At 42.7% G+C, this 14869-nt stretch overlaps 1 protein-coding gene and 2 long non-coding RNA genes across 3 annotated transcripts; 2 read left to right on the top strand and 1 right to left on the bottom strand.

The window, feature by feature from the left end:
* Positions 1–79: 79 nt before the first annotated feature.
* On the top strand, positions 80–3784 carry LOC117184891 (uncharacterized). The gene is made up of 2 exons (XR_004470355.1): positions 80–193; positions 3672–3784. It is a non-coding gene; the product is annotated as an uncharacterized lncRNA (long non-coding RNA).
* A 5728-nt stretch (positions 3785–9512) lies between these two features.
* On the bottom strand, positions 9513–11023 carry LOC117184656 (uncharacterized). The gene is made up of 2 exons (XR_004470067.1): positions 10035–11023; positions 9513–9955 (listed from the first exon to the last, which is right to left on the bottom strand). It is a non-coding gene; the product is annotated as an uncharacterized lncRNA (long non-coding RNA).
* Positions 11024–11682: 659 nt separating this feature from the next.
* Positions 11683–13417, top strand: LOC117184651 (uncharacterized). The gene is made up of 2 exons (XM_033383234.1): positions 11683–13086; positions 13164–13417. The coding sequence occupies exons 1-2, from the start codon at positions 12013–12015 to the stop codon at positions 13170–13172; spliced, it is 1083 nt and encodes a 360-aa protein (XP_033239125.1). The 5' UTR covers positions 11683–12012; the 3' UTR covers positions 13173–13417.
* Positions 13418–14869: the final 1452 nt, after the last annotated feature.

The following is a 14869-nucleotide window of genomic DNA, read 5'->3' as shown; positions in this document are numbered from 1 at the left end:
ACCGTATTTTGTTCTTGTCCAGCAACCAGTCAACTTTCATTTGTTGCAACAATTTCAATTGCATATCGGTCGGTGCCAGGTGCATGTCCCGAGCATCTCTCCGCTTTTTCCACCAGCCACTAGCCACTAGCCACTAGCCAGTATCAGTGGCAGTATCTGACGGATGCGTAACGCGATCAAGTGCAGGCCCTTTGTATGTGTGGCAAGTTTTTTGTTTTTGTTTTCGTATTCGTTTTTTTGTTTTTGTGGGAGCTTTGTGCGCAAATTCTAACGAAAATTCGAATTAAATAAAAATTATGAATTCATTAAAAAATATGAAAACTTGCGATAAATATGAATTACGCGATGGAAAGTGTTTAAAAAAAACCTAGAATGAGAATGTGAAAATCTAGGAACAAAAAGTGTTTGGTTTTGGCAAATAAACAACAACAAAAACATTCAAAATATACCAAAAAAATATGCTAAAAACAATTAAAAAATGTGAATTTAAAGTGAAAATATCAGAAATATTAGAAAGAACCCAAATCAAAGAGGATTGAGTTGAAACAAGTTGAAAAATATTTCATTTGAAGTATGTAAATTATGCGAAGCGACTTTCAGAATTCCAGAAATACAAGCTCTACAGCATCCAATGTCTGTCCACCTGCTGACCCACCTGACCTTTCACTCTCGGAATCACAACGCCAGCAAAAGCCTCAATAAGTGGGTGGAAAAGCGGAACCACTCCAGACCTCGAAGCACTAGAAAAATCGGTTCGATCCGGGAAGGACAGAGCACTCATCCTTTCGGCTCATTAAGCCTTCATGGGCGACCCATACCCCAGCTGTCTGACTCATTCCCCCGTTCGAAAACTCCGTCTGGAGTTGCAACCCTCATTAGAATCGTTCCGTCCGCCGCCTCCCCCCTCTACCGCCCTGTCTGCGCTGCAACTCCACAGATTCGCCCACCAGCAACTCCACTTTTAACATGGTCCCAACAGAGCTTTAACAGTGGGCACTGTAAACGCTCTGTGGACGCTCTGTGGACGCTCTGTTAAAGCGAGCGCCGCCTAGGCCTTGCCTTGGTATTGGTGAACTTGACAAATACACGCGCCGCCACTTGCTCTCGCTTCTCCGGCTCTCTCTCTCTCTGTCTCTGTCTCTATCTCTTTCTGTCTGTGTGCGGCGGCTGTCGCCTACCTCTCTGTCGTTCTGTTTCTGTTTCTATTTCAAGTTCTTTTTCGCAATGTTAAGGTCAATACATTGGCAGTGAGTGTCTGTGTGCCTGTGTGTGTGTCTGTTTGCATTTCCACATGGCTGCAGCTCTGTGCAGCGCAGCGCAGCGCCGCGGTGAGGTTGCATTTTGTTTGTTGATTAGTTCGCTATTGAATATGTTGCCATGCACACACGAGCGAATGCCCACTCTCTCAATCCGGCAATCTCTCAATGAATGTCATCATTTGCTCATTTCACATATCGCCTATAACGGGGTATTTTGCACTTACGTTTGTTTTAGTATTTTGTTTTTTTTTGGAGGTCTCTCGCTCGCCGACTGACGTTTGCGGAAGCTTTGGCCCGCCCAATGCCAGCGCCCGAGGGAGGTCTATGAACGGGGTCGGTCGGTCGGTCGGTCGGTCTCCGGAAGGAATGATGATGCATTTAACGGCACTTGGGGGGGCCGGGGAGTCCCGGTTAATAGCGGGCAATGAGTGAAAGTTCATGAAATTCACCCAAAATGGATTTTTGTGCCTCCAGGAAGCCTCCACTCCAAACACACACCGACACAGCAGACAACTTCCGCTCTGGCCTGCTGCCCCCCCGTCCATCCCATTCATCTGTTCAGGGCCGAACCTACCTCAATGCGTGGCGGCTCTGCCCTAACCGAAAATCCATCCCACACTCCCATGGAAATCCTTCCCCGTCCGCACGCACATTACTCATACGCACGGAAGTCGTAGTCGAGGGCTGACAGAACCCAAACTCCAAACTGAAGATCCCCGAGCAACCCCCGGTGGCAACAACCCCCGGAACTCCAATGGTGATGGGGTTGGGGGGTGGTGGGGGCTATGCCCATGCCCTACCCACAGAGAGCTGCCCCAGTCCACAAATTGTTGAACCCCACACGAAAAAGTTTGTGTGCGTCGTCTTTTGGCTTTTCATTCGTATTTATTTTTGTTTATTTATGTTTTGCTTGTTGTATTCTTTCCTCTCCCTCTCTCCCTCTCTCTCTCTCGCTCTCTCGCTCTGTTTGCTCTCTGACGTGCCCACCTTTGCAGGAATATGCTCCCTCTCGCTGTAGCTCTCTCTCTCGCTCTCTCTCTGGGCTCTCTCTCTGCTCAGCTTTCGCACGGTTTTCACTTTCATTGTGCAGCTTTTGCTCTCAGCAGAACCGCTCTCTCTCTCTCTCACGCCGTCCCTCTCGCACAGAGTTCTGTTACTGTTTCTGTTTCTGGTTCTGTTCTGGCCTGTTGGAGCTTTTGCTTTTGCCGATTCATTCAAAAGAAATACGGCAAACGCAACGGTTGCGAGGCTTTCATCAGCAGCGCGCAAAAAACGAATTGGCCAACAAGCAAATCCCCCAAAAACCCGAAAGGGATAGACATATACACCCACACACACAGACACACACACACACACACACACACACACGCGCACGCAGTGAGCGAAAGTGAGAGACAGAGTGAGAGCAATTTGTTCTTTTTTTTTTGGATTTTTTTTCGAATATTTATTGAAATGTGCAATAATTATATGGGCGACCTTATATAAGGCCCAAAGCAAAGCCCATTGTCAAGGGCAAAGAGTGTGTCGTCTAACATTGAGCCGTGACCGTGCCCCGTGTCCCGTGCCCCGTGCCCGTGCTCCGTGCCCCGTGTATCGTTTCGTATCGCATCGCATCGCCTCGAATCGTGGCCGCCCGTGTGTGTGTCCTTGTCCTTGTGCAGCGTCAGAGCCTCGTCCGAACAGCTGCTTGGCTCTGGGCTTTGGCCCTGCTGGGGTGTCCTTGTCCATGTCCCCGACGAGCGACGCCTTGCTCTTGAACCACCACCACACACGCTGCAGCACCGTGGAGCTCGGCTCCACCAGAGGACTACTCGTCGCAAGCCCAGGCACCCAGCTGTTGCTCCACAGCTCCACAGCTACCACCCACCCATCTGTTCAGTCAGTCAATAGTTCTGTATACTGTATATATGGCAATGTAGAGGCGGAAAACGAATCAGAATCAGAATGCGAGTCCGAATCTGAAGTCTCAAGACCGTACGCGGACCCGGACCCGGACCCGCACCCGCACTCGAAACAGCTGTGAAAGAACCTCTCTCTCCTTCGGGGGCAAGCAAGCAAGCAGGCAGGCAAGAGGCATCTGTATCTGTATCTGCGTCGCAGTCGCAATGTGTTTCAACAAGCTATTCCTGATAAACAAATTCCCCAATCACTCAAACAGCACAAAGGTCAAATGTCAACAGCAGAGACAAACGGCAAAGGTGTAAAGCCCAAAACCCAAAGCAACATAAAAACAACAACAAAACACCAATCAAATTGTAATCAAATCAAGTGAACATTTCCAACAACAAAAAAAAACATAAGCCTGAAAAGCCGTCGAAATATACCGCAAAAATATACCAAAACAAAGCTCCCCCAAAACTCAACAAAAAATAAAATAAAAATAAAAAAAAATACATAAATATATATTTTTAGATGTGTTTAAAAACTGACAGAAATACTCCTACTTCGTACTCCTAAAATCGTACAACAAATGAATTGAATTGAATATTTACTGCTCAGGTTTACAACAACAACAACAACAACAAAATAATATTAAAATAAAAAATAAAAACGGATCTGCAACAACGCGTTGTGTTTCATGTGCAAAATCTTAAGGAATCTTTAAATATATCTACTATAACTAAACATACACACATACATATATACATACATATATATATATATATTTTTGGAAAAAATTACTGAAAAAAAAAATAATATATATTTAACAAAAATCTTGTGAATCGTGTATAAAATATTACAAATATTATAAGCAGCAAAAGAAAAACAAAAAAAAACAAAAAACAACAATATAATCAATTTAAACGACAAACAAATCGAAAGATCTTAACTATACATCCAATAGGCGGTCATCATATATACATATATACATATATATATATATATATATTCTTATAGTACATATTAATCAACGATTTTCAATCAAACAATCCATCAATCAAGCCAACAATCAAGCGAGCATTATGCATACATACACACATCTCTATTTATAACTAAATGTAAGTAGAAAATAAAATGTAACCAAGTGATAAATATATAGATCCTTTAGGGCTTTGCTAACGGAGATCCTTTTTTGCTTTCCGAATATTCCAAAATATCATTGCCTAATTCCTTAAACCCTCCAGATAGAGCCCTCCAGTGCCCTCAATGCCTAGCGATAAATATGATAACCAATGTGTATCTTTTATTATTTCCATTCCATTAGATACTTTAAAAAACATACTCAGAAGCTGCTGTGGAAAGGTCAGGTCCTGTGTAAACCATCAAGTATTATTAGCACCTAACAACAAAAAACGAACTCAGACTTGGAAAACACTCTCAGAGCCGAAAGAAAGACAGCGAGAGAGAAAGAGAGAGCGATCACATCCAAAAACTCAGTCGGAAAACTCATCTCATCCTCAACGGAAGAAGCCTCAACACACACACAAACAAAAAAAACAGAGAAATATATACATATATTTTGAGAGAAAGTGAAAGAGAAAGAGATATATATATATACTGTAAGGATATCTGGAAGGAACTGTGTGGCAGGTATATAGGGACAACGCTAAGGATAACGATAACGTAAGGACTAAGGACAACAAATCTAGGATACAATAGAATACCGAAATAGAGAAAAACAAAAAGGGGAATTTCATATTTTTTTTTTGCAACTTTGAAGGCTGACAAACAAAACACAACTACAAAACAAACTTTTTGATAATCCAAAAAAAAACCAAGAAAAATACAACAACAACAACAACAAGAACAACAACAACCACAAAAGCGTAAAGAAGAAGAGACTGATTTTTAAAACTAAAGAAGAAGAAGGAGGAATAGAGGATAGAGGATAAAGGATAACGAAGAAGAAGCATCATTGAGGCAAAAAGTGATTCAGGATCAAATCCACAAAAACAAAAACAAAAAAATCCTCACCCACACACACATACACCAGTATATTAATCGATATTCGATATATATCGATATTTTTGTGCGATTTTTCCCTTCCCCCCAATGTTGAAGAAACTCAAGTGCATGGAGGCGGCACAGGCAGCAGCTGCTGCAGCCGCCGCAGCATCCGCAGCAGCAGGAGCTGGAGCTGTCGGAGCAGGCGCCCTGGGATCGGAATCGGCTTCGGGCTCGGGTTCGGGTACCCCAAAACTGATCAAAACCGAACCGATCGACTTTGAGATGCTCCACCTGGAGGAGATCGAACGGGAGCCGAGCAGCAGCAGCGGCAGCAGCAGCAACAGCAAAAGCAGCAACAGCAACAGCAATTCTGCCGCCATGCCCCAGAGATACACCCACGTCCAGGTGCAGACAGTGCCGCCACGCCAGCCAACGGGCCTGACCACGCCGGGTGGCACACAGAAGGTGATTCTCACGCCACGCGTGGAGTACGTCCAGCAGCGGGCCACCAGCACAACGGTAGGTGCCATCAAGCACATTTACACCCAGCAAGTGGCATCGAGCGGTGCTGCCAGCGTCGCCCGACAGACACAAACGGAGGCAACCGCCGTGGCCCTGTCGGGGTCACCACAGATCATCATCACACGGGCAGTGCCCAGCCAGCACCTGTCGCGTCGCCACTCGGCCAGTCCCTCCTCCCTGCACCACTTTCAGCAGCAACAGCCACCACAACAGCAGCAGCAGCAGCAGCGTCAGCAGCCGTCGCCCCCGCCGCTGCACCACCAACAGAATCAGCAGCATGTGCGGGTCATCCGGGATGGTCGGCTGTACGATGAAGCCACTGTGGTGGTTGGTGGGGCACGTCGTCTGTCCGTGTCGCCGCCGCCGCTCCACCATCACTCACGCTCTGCGCCCGTGTCCCCCGTAATCAACAGACGCGGTGGGGCAGGTGCCACCGTGTCCGGTGGCTACATGGATCAGCAGCAGCAATATCAGCAGCGCCAGACGCCACCATTGGCGCCGCCACCACCGCCTCCACCGCCACCCCCTCCGCCTCCTCCACCACAACAGCAGCAGCAGACGCAGTACATCTCCAGTGGGGCAGCACCACCCACAGCGGCGGCCCGCAAGTTTGTGGTCAGCACCAGCACGCGACACGTGAACGTTATTGCGTCCAATCACTTCCAGCAGCAACAGCAACAGCAGCAACAACAGCAGCAGCAACATGTGGTGGCCAGCGTTAGCTCCAGCAGCAGCAGCGGCTCCTCTGCCATCTCCTCGTCGGCGGCAGCCAGCTCTTCTTCCGCCACATCGCATATATTTCGCACGCCCGTTGTGTCCAGCAGCAGCAATATCAATCAGCAGCACCACCAACAGCACCACCACCAACACCACCAACAGCAGCAGCAGTCGAATATGGGCAGCTCTGCCATGCGTCCACCACCGCCTCCGCCACCGCCGAAGGTCAAGCATGCCCCCGGCTCTACCAGCAGCAGCAGCAACAGCAGCGGCGGCAGCGGCAACTGCAACAACAGCAATGGCGAGGAGCCGTCTAGCTCGATTCCTGATCTAGGTAAGTCTTTCAACCTACCCCCCCCTGCCCCACCCAAACGAACTGTTGCTCTGGCAACCTGTTGACCCTGAAGGCACTTGTCGATCGCGCCGCAGTCGGTGGACAGGTTCTACAATATCTGTAGACCACTGGCACTGGCCAACAAATCAATCAGAGGAAAGACTTTTCAAACTTTAACTCTATTCTTTATTCTTATTATTTGTCTAAACATTATATATATATTCTTAAAAAGGAGTAACCTTAAAGCTAGAATGAAGAAGAAGCCCCTTTCGTTGGGCTCTTTGAACACCTGGGTTGTTCGAAGACTAAAGCTAGAACATATACATACCATAGTTATCCATCTGTAGTCCCCATTGATTGATTCGCGATCCTGCTTCACAGTGTAGAGAACCCACCTGTAACTGTGTTTGTGGGCCAGACAGACAGACAGAGAGGCACTCTGTTTGGCATGTAGGAAATCGAAATGCATTCGTGATGGGTGATATATGGGTGAGTCATTTCTTTATAGAGCGGTTTGTACAGTTAGACAACGTTAATGTGTCTATGAGCGAGCGGGTTCTTTCTTCAAAGGTCAACGCTAAATATGAGTAATTTTACTTTCTATAAAACAAAAAACTTCACTAGCTTTGAAGCACGTTTCAATGTGCGGAGTGCAATTACGGATTGGGTCAATGGGTCTCCGGGTCTGCGGGTGTCCGGGTCTCCCAGTTGGAAGATATTTATGTACATTCTCTAGAATAAACGGATATGAAAGTCGTCGTGGAATTGGATTACCTCACAGTTTTGTTTGCTCTGGGGATATATATTCAGGGTAGTACTTGGGTTTCCATAGGAATCTCCGGCTGCACCTCAAAAAAGTCGAATTATTTTTATTTAAATTTAATTATCTCTCCCTCTGTCTCTCTCTCCCTCTGTCGCTCTCCATTCGCGGCACACTTTTTTGGCTTTGTCAAGGTTGCATGATGTGCTATACATGATGTGTATATATACATATATATACCTCCCCAAACATATCGTACATACACGTACGTATGTATATAATTGTGTGCTAATTTCTGTATACGATAATTCCTCCTGCTCTCACCTTGAACTTCAACTGGAATAAACTTTGCCTGTCTGTTTCTCCCTCTCTCTCTCTCTGTCGCTGTCTGCTCTGTTGTCTTCTCTCTCTGTCTCTCTCTGTGACGCTATACCCCGAATGTCGGTTGTTATTGCATCCAAATTGGAACTACTATTCCAATACATATATATTCTATATATGGAATGACGAAAAATGTGCGCATAAATTATATATATAGACATGTATTGTTTTTGTCCCAACAAATCAGTGTTGATTTTTGATTTTTTACTTTCTTTGATTCTCAGATGCACATTTGCATTGCTGATTGTGTTTTTCAAGATCGAGAGGGAGCGCGCTTCCGTTTTGTCTGGTTAAAATTATCAGACGCTTTAGGCATCGGGCATGGGGTAATCCTAGTGTTGCAGCACGTGTGCCGCCACACCAAAACGTTTTCAACGTGGAGTTTCTAGCAATTAAATTCAATTTAATATCACACTTTTCCTTGTTTTATTTTTAATGGAATTAAATGCATTATGCATTCTCTTAAATGTCGATTCGAAACAGATTTTGATGAATTTTTAAGTCGAATTCTACATGCCTAATAAATTCTCTAAATTATATATAATTAAATTATTATTTGTTTTGTTTTGTTTTTATTTTTTTGTGTGTTTCCACTTCCACTTTCTGGCACAAAACTTTTCTTGCGTTTTGGGGGCTATTTTTAAAATTGAATTCCATTCTTTTCGGATTATTTCCATAATTTATTCCACTTTCAATTTGTTGCTTTAAGGCAATTAATTAATCAAACTTTTGTTGTTGTTTTTAGTTTGGATTAAATCATATGTTTCCAGCTAAAGCGGGTGTGGGGGGAAGCGTGGAACCTGTTCCACGAATCCATCCGCCCCGGCCGCCTCCGACCCCCCCTCGGACCCCCACGGAGGGGCCGATGAAAGTGACAGTTGACGATGATTTTTGTTTTGGAGAACTTCGAATGATTTCATTTGGGGTTTTATTTCGGTTTTGTTTTGCTTGTGTCTCAAGATTGGCTCAGTTATACAATATATATATATACAGTATATGCATGTATGTATGTATATCACGGATACATACATATATTTTATGTATGGGGAGCGAATGCTCGTCGCTCTCTCCTTTGTTGCGTGGCTGCTTGGCCAATAAATAAACGAGTCTGCGAGTAGTCAAGCAAATAAAAGTCAAGGCCATCCCCCCATGCCCCCCCCCCCCCCTCCACCTTGCAGGCCGCCCTGATAGATACTCTCGTACTCGTAGATTTATTCCCCCCACCCTCCCTCTCTCTCTCTCTCTCGCTCTCTCTCTGAAAGTGAAAAGTGGTTGATGGCTGGGGCGGGGAGGGGAAAGAAAGATTCCCAATCAGCTACCTGTTTTTTTTTTTGTGCTCTGAGGATGGACCCATCGTTCTCCCCAAAAGCGTTTTCAATGTCAATGCCAGAAACCAAATTGGGGCTGTGGCACGATGATGAGACCTTAATAATCTCACGCATCTCACACACACACATAGTCGTATCTGACGTATGTATTCCCCAATGAAAAGTATTTTTATTTTTCTGTTATCATTTTTTGTGCGAGTGACAGACAGACCCCACCACTCACCCAATGAATGCAGACACACAGGCACAGAGAGAGCACACAGATACTAACAGATACAGATACAGATACAGATACAGTCGTATATTGAAACTAGAACTTGCCCTCTAGTACCAGGCAACTAGTTCCGCACTGGTGCCGCACTAGCTACCATTCTCACCTCCCTGGTTCCAGATCGATTACCCGCAATGTATTTCAGCGGAGAATTTAACACATGCATGTCCTAGGGCGGAACCACCCCTGGTTCCCGCTCGATTACCCTTCGATTACCCGTAGCTAGTTGCTCAGGAGGTAGTTCCGAACTAGTTACCAGTAGAAAGCCAGCAACTAGTTCCCCACTCGACTACCCTTTGATTACCTGTAGCTAGCTCTGACCTAGTTACCAGTAACTAGTTCCGAACTGACTACTGGTAGTAGTCAATCTGGCAGTCTGGAATAATACAAAAATAAAAACACAATGTCTTTCATTATAACGAATAATTTTTAATTATATGATGCTTAGCCTACTCCTGGTTTTTGGCACTGGAGAATTGATTTCATTGCTGTTATCTGTAAGTGAAACATTAAAATATAAAGATAAGACAGAGAAAAAAGTCATAAAATTTAGAGTTTAGATATATGTACTTACATAAATGTCCCTATTTAATTTTATTTTTTCTTCCAGTTCTATAAGTTCTTCCTCACGTTTTATAGGGAACTGTCCCCGAATGGGATTCAATTCCCCCTTCTCCTTTACCAGCTGCTTTATTAAAACAGTTTGATCCGCTAAAATTTGGACCACTGCATTCAATTGATCTAAAAACAATGTTGTTAATTAATTTGATTATACAAATATTTTTCTGTTAATCTTTATTAGTCTTACCACGAATAACTTCATTCTCCTGTTTTAGAGTTTCTAAAAGTATTTGCACGTACCTGTTTATATTAATTTGATTTATTTATTAATTCTTTTCCATTTTTTTAATAAATATTCACACAAAAGACTCTTCCAGCGATTAGATCTTGTACAGATGTGAACAAAATCAACGCATAAAGCAAACGAGGAAAACAAATGCATTTTGTTTGTGTAAATTCTTGTCTCTTTCATTCCACGATCGTAACTACAGTAAAATATCACGATTAACTTACTATTTCGGTGCTCATTGCATGTCGTGGCTCGGTAAAAACTAGCTGAGTGGGCACTGTAACTTCACGGAATTGCGGTTATTTGCCGCCTTCAAAAACAAACCGAAGGCGGCTTCGTTTTTCGGTTCTTTTTCGACTGGTCCGCGTTCGCTTCCCGCGTAACTAGTTGCGTAGCTAGTTGCGCGGTAAACAGCGCAGAACTAGTTCGAGAGGGGTCAATTGACCCCTGTGGTTCTACAGGGTGGTGTCAATCACGGAAGAAAAATGCTTTGCTCTTCGATTGCTGCTCATATTTATAGATTGGGAAAATCATTAAGTTTTTCTTCGGGGACTTTCAGTCCTCCAGTGAAATATGTGCCCCCCCCACAAATACCGAAAGTGACCGCTGGAGTGACCCATCTCCATCTGCATCTGCATCTGGCTTATTGCGTTCTGGCCAGCTTTCAATAGGCAGGCAGGGCAGTGTTGTCGGGATTTCCAGCCGACGACCTTGCCAGTGAAATCTCTTGCATAACATTGATAGAGAGGTGGCTGACGCTGGGGTACTCGCACTCGCACTCGTACTTATATTATTTAATAGAATTTAACGAAAGGCGTAATTTGTTAGGGCTTTTTTTTTCGTTTCGAACTATTTTGCCCGTACTGGATGGAGGATCAGTGCCGGAGGGCGCTCTGTGGGGTGCTGCGACCTTGTGCTTATGCAAAACCAACAATTAATACACGTATTTGTTGCTTGTTTCCTCGCAATCGCAATCGCCATCGCCAGCGCCAGCGCAGTGTGCAAAGGTTTTTATAATCGAATGGAATATTGATTAGGAATTATAATTCTATATCTACAATATCCGATACACAATGTACTATTATGTGACATAATGGCATCACTTAAAAGCCTCTCAAACGTAATGCAAATAGGCACATTTTTTGTATTTTGTATTTTTGATTACAAAATAATATCACTGATACAAATTATGTTGTTTGCTGTTACTGCTAGAGGAACTTATACAAAAAAAACAGGAAAAATTACAATAATTAAAAAAAAAATAAAATAAATAAATAGTGTTAGGTTGTTTTAGTATTATAACCCTACATTTGTATTTACCTTGCTGCTAGCTTATAATTATTAGTGTTAATCTACAATTGTATTTACTATTAACGTTGTACGAAATATCGTAAGTATCCGAATAAGTATCGATATGAATAATCATCCGATAGTTCTAGTTCTGCGAACTAGAACTATGCGAGAACTAGATCGGAATAGAACCAGAGATCGGAGCTGGATTCAATGAGCACTTTTGCGGTATCAACAGGACAGAGTGGTTGGTAAAGAATTAAGTAAAATAAAATCATAAAAAGTACGAAACATCCGTGTACTTTCTGCGCCAATAACTTCAGAAGTGGGATAGTAGCCCTTTAAAGAATCTGCCTACATAAGTATTTGTCTACTGGCATCCCCGACAACGAGTATTTTCCACATTTTATAAATGGCTGAGGAAACCATGGCAAACATTGACAAAGAAAAAATTGTAGAGTGGTTGCTGGAGAAAGAGATCATTTTTCCAGCCAGCGCAACACTAAGGCAACTTCGCAAGCTTGCCATAAGTGGTGGAATGGATGAAGTTTCTGAAAGTCTGGTGAATAAATCGGATATTGAATCGGAGGAGAAAGTGTCTGAAAATGAGCAGATCGACGATATGAAAGAAGAAGAATTACTTGACGCCGCAATAAGGGTTGCTGAGAAAAAGAAGAAACTGGCTGCCTTAATGGTAATGGACAACCATGTGACCGATGACATCCGAATGGTCAAGCAACTGATTGCCCCTTTTTCTGTCAGTGAAAATGATGAAGCCTCTGAATGGGTCTTGAATTTTGAACGGATTTGCGGAGGCGTGAACGAAAGCAGCAATTTTAAGCTTCGTTGTGTGCGCATGTTGATGAAGGCGGGAACAGAGGCGGACTTGTTCATGCGTGTCGACAAATCAAAGACTTACGACGAGTTTAAAGGAAACTTCCTAAAAACTTTTGGCCGCAGCAATTCAACTGCCGACGTGGTACTCCTGTTGAAGGAAACCTTTTTCAACCCGGAGAAAAACTCCGTAATGGGATATATTCTTCGCATGGAAGAAATTGCTATGCGTGCCGACATCGAAGAGAAATTGACAGTGCAGTTCATCATTGATGGTTTTCGTGATCGATCTTCCAGTATCGCCTTATTGTATTCAGCGTCGACCATCGGAAAACTTAAGGAGCTAGCTCGACAATACGAGGCTTTGAGGAAGAGTACCCAGACGAATTTTAGGCGCACTGGGATGACTGCTTCCGGAAATGACCGGAGCCAGGCGCGCTGCTATAATTGTTCAGCACATGGCCATTATGCTTCATCGTGTCCCGCACCTAAGCGGGAGAAGGGATCGTGTTTCCAGTGTGGATCCATGCAGCACCAGGTGAAGGATTGCCAACAGAAGCCTATGTCAGCCCAGCGATCCGTGGGTACAGCCAGCAACCCGCCGATGGACGACAGAGAGGAGAACAATATTTTTGTTCCTATTGTTAATCAGGTAGGGGTATATTTTTACACTGATATAAAACGCAGGTATCAAATTAAATTTCTTTCTGGCATGTTGGACACCGGTAGCGCTATTAATTTGATGCAGCGCTCGGCGATACCTTATGAAAATTTTGATGGTGTACTAAGACCGACAGAGTATTTTGGAGTTAACGGTTCGAGAATAAGCATTTTTGGAAAAATAATTGTCAATTTAGTTTTTCATAACATTGAAAAAGAACTAATATTTTTCGTTGTACCAAACAACTATATTTCGTATAATGTCCTTCTGGGGCGCAGTTTCCTTGAAAATTATGGAATAAAATTAATTTTTGAAAATGAAATTGAAAATAGAGTATTAGTGAACAGTGACTTAGATGAAAATAGAGTATTAGTGAACAATGACTTAGATGAAAATAGAGTATTAGTGAACAGTGGCTTAGATGAAAATAGAGTATTAGTGAACAGTGACTTAGATGAAAATAGAGTATTAGTGAACAGTGACTTAGATGAAAATAGAGTATTAGTGAACAGTGACTTAGATGAAAATAGAGTATTAGTGAACAGTGACTTAGATGAAAATAGAGTATTAGTGAACAGTGACTTAGATGAAAATAGAATATTAGTGAACAGTGACTTAGATGAAAATAGAGTATTAGTGAACAGTGACTTAGATGAAAATAGAGTATTAGTGAACATTGAGAGCGACCAAATTGAAAATGTAGTATTGACAAATAGAGACAGTGAGATGATGTTATCAGATATCAATAATAATGGATTATTGAAGGATGAAAATTATGAGAATAAGATTAGTGTCCAATTGAATTGTAATAACATTGACCTTTTATTGAAAGATAACGAGCAAAAGCATATGGCAAGTGAATCATTAGAAAGAACCAACTTAGATATACCGTATATATATAGTATTGAAATAACAAAAGAAGAGGACAGCTATAATATCGACCCAAAGCGAACTGATAAAGAACGTAGTAAATTCATGGAATTGATAAAACTTAACTATTCAGACTTAACTAACATTCCAGCAATTCAACATAACTATGAAATGAACCTCAAACTTAAATCAGAAGAACCTGTACGCACTGTTCCGAGAAGACTTTCATATCAGGAGAAGAAAGAAGTAGATACCCAAATAGATGAACTATTGAAAAAAGGCTTCATAAGAGAAAGTAAATCGCCTTACAGCTCTGCAATAGTATTAGTTAAGAAAAAATCAGGGGAAAAAAGAATGTGTGTAGATTACAAACAGCTTAATAAGATTTGCATTCGTGATGGATATCCATTGCCACTAATAGACGACTGCTTAGAGAGATTAGAAGGGAACACAATTTTTACACTTTTAGATTTGAAACACAGTTATCACCAAGTAAAAGTAGCAGAAAGTTCAGTGCAGTATACAGCATTTGTCATACCTAGCGGACAATATGAATACACAAGAATGCCTTTTGGGCTTATGAATGCACCAGCAGTATTTATGAGATTTATTAATTTCATTTTACAACCATTAATTCGCGAAGGTAATGTAGTAGTTTACATGGACGATATCGCTATAGGTTCCAAGTCGTTGAACGAACATCTTATAACAGTAGGTAGAGTTTTAAGAATTCTCGCAGAATATCGACTAGAAATTAAGGTTAGTAAATGTCAATTTGGTTATGAAAGTATTGAGTTCTTGGGATATACCCTTTCTGGTAAGGGAATAAGCCCAAACTGTGAACACACAGCAACCATTAAGCATCTGCCATTGCCAAAAGATCGCCATGAAATGCAAAAGGTTT

Source organism: Drosophila pseudoobscura, chromosome X, assembly GCF_009870125.1.
Source record: "Drosophila pseudoobscura strain MV-25-SWS-2005 chromosome X, UCI_Dpse_MV25, whole genome shotgun sequence".
Classification (NCBI taxonomy): Eukaryota; Metazoa; Arthropoda; class Insecta; order Diptera; family Drosophilidae; genus Drosophila; species Drosophila pseudoobscura.
This window is presented reverse-complemented; position numbering and strand designations above follow the sequence as displayed.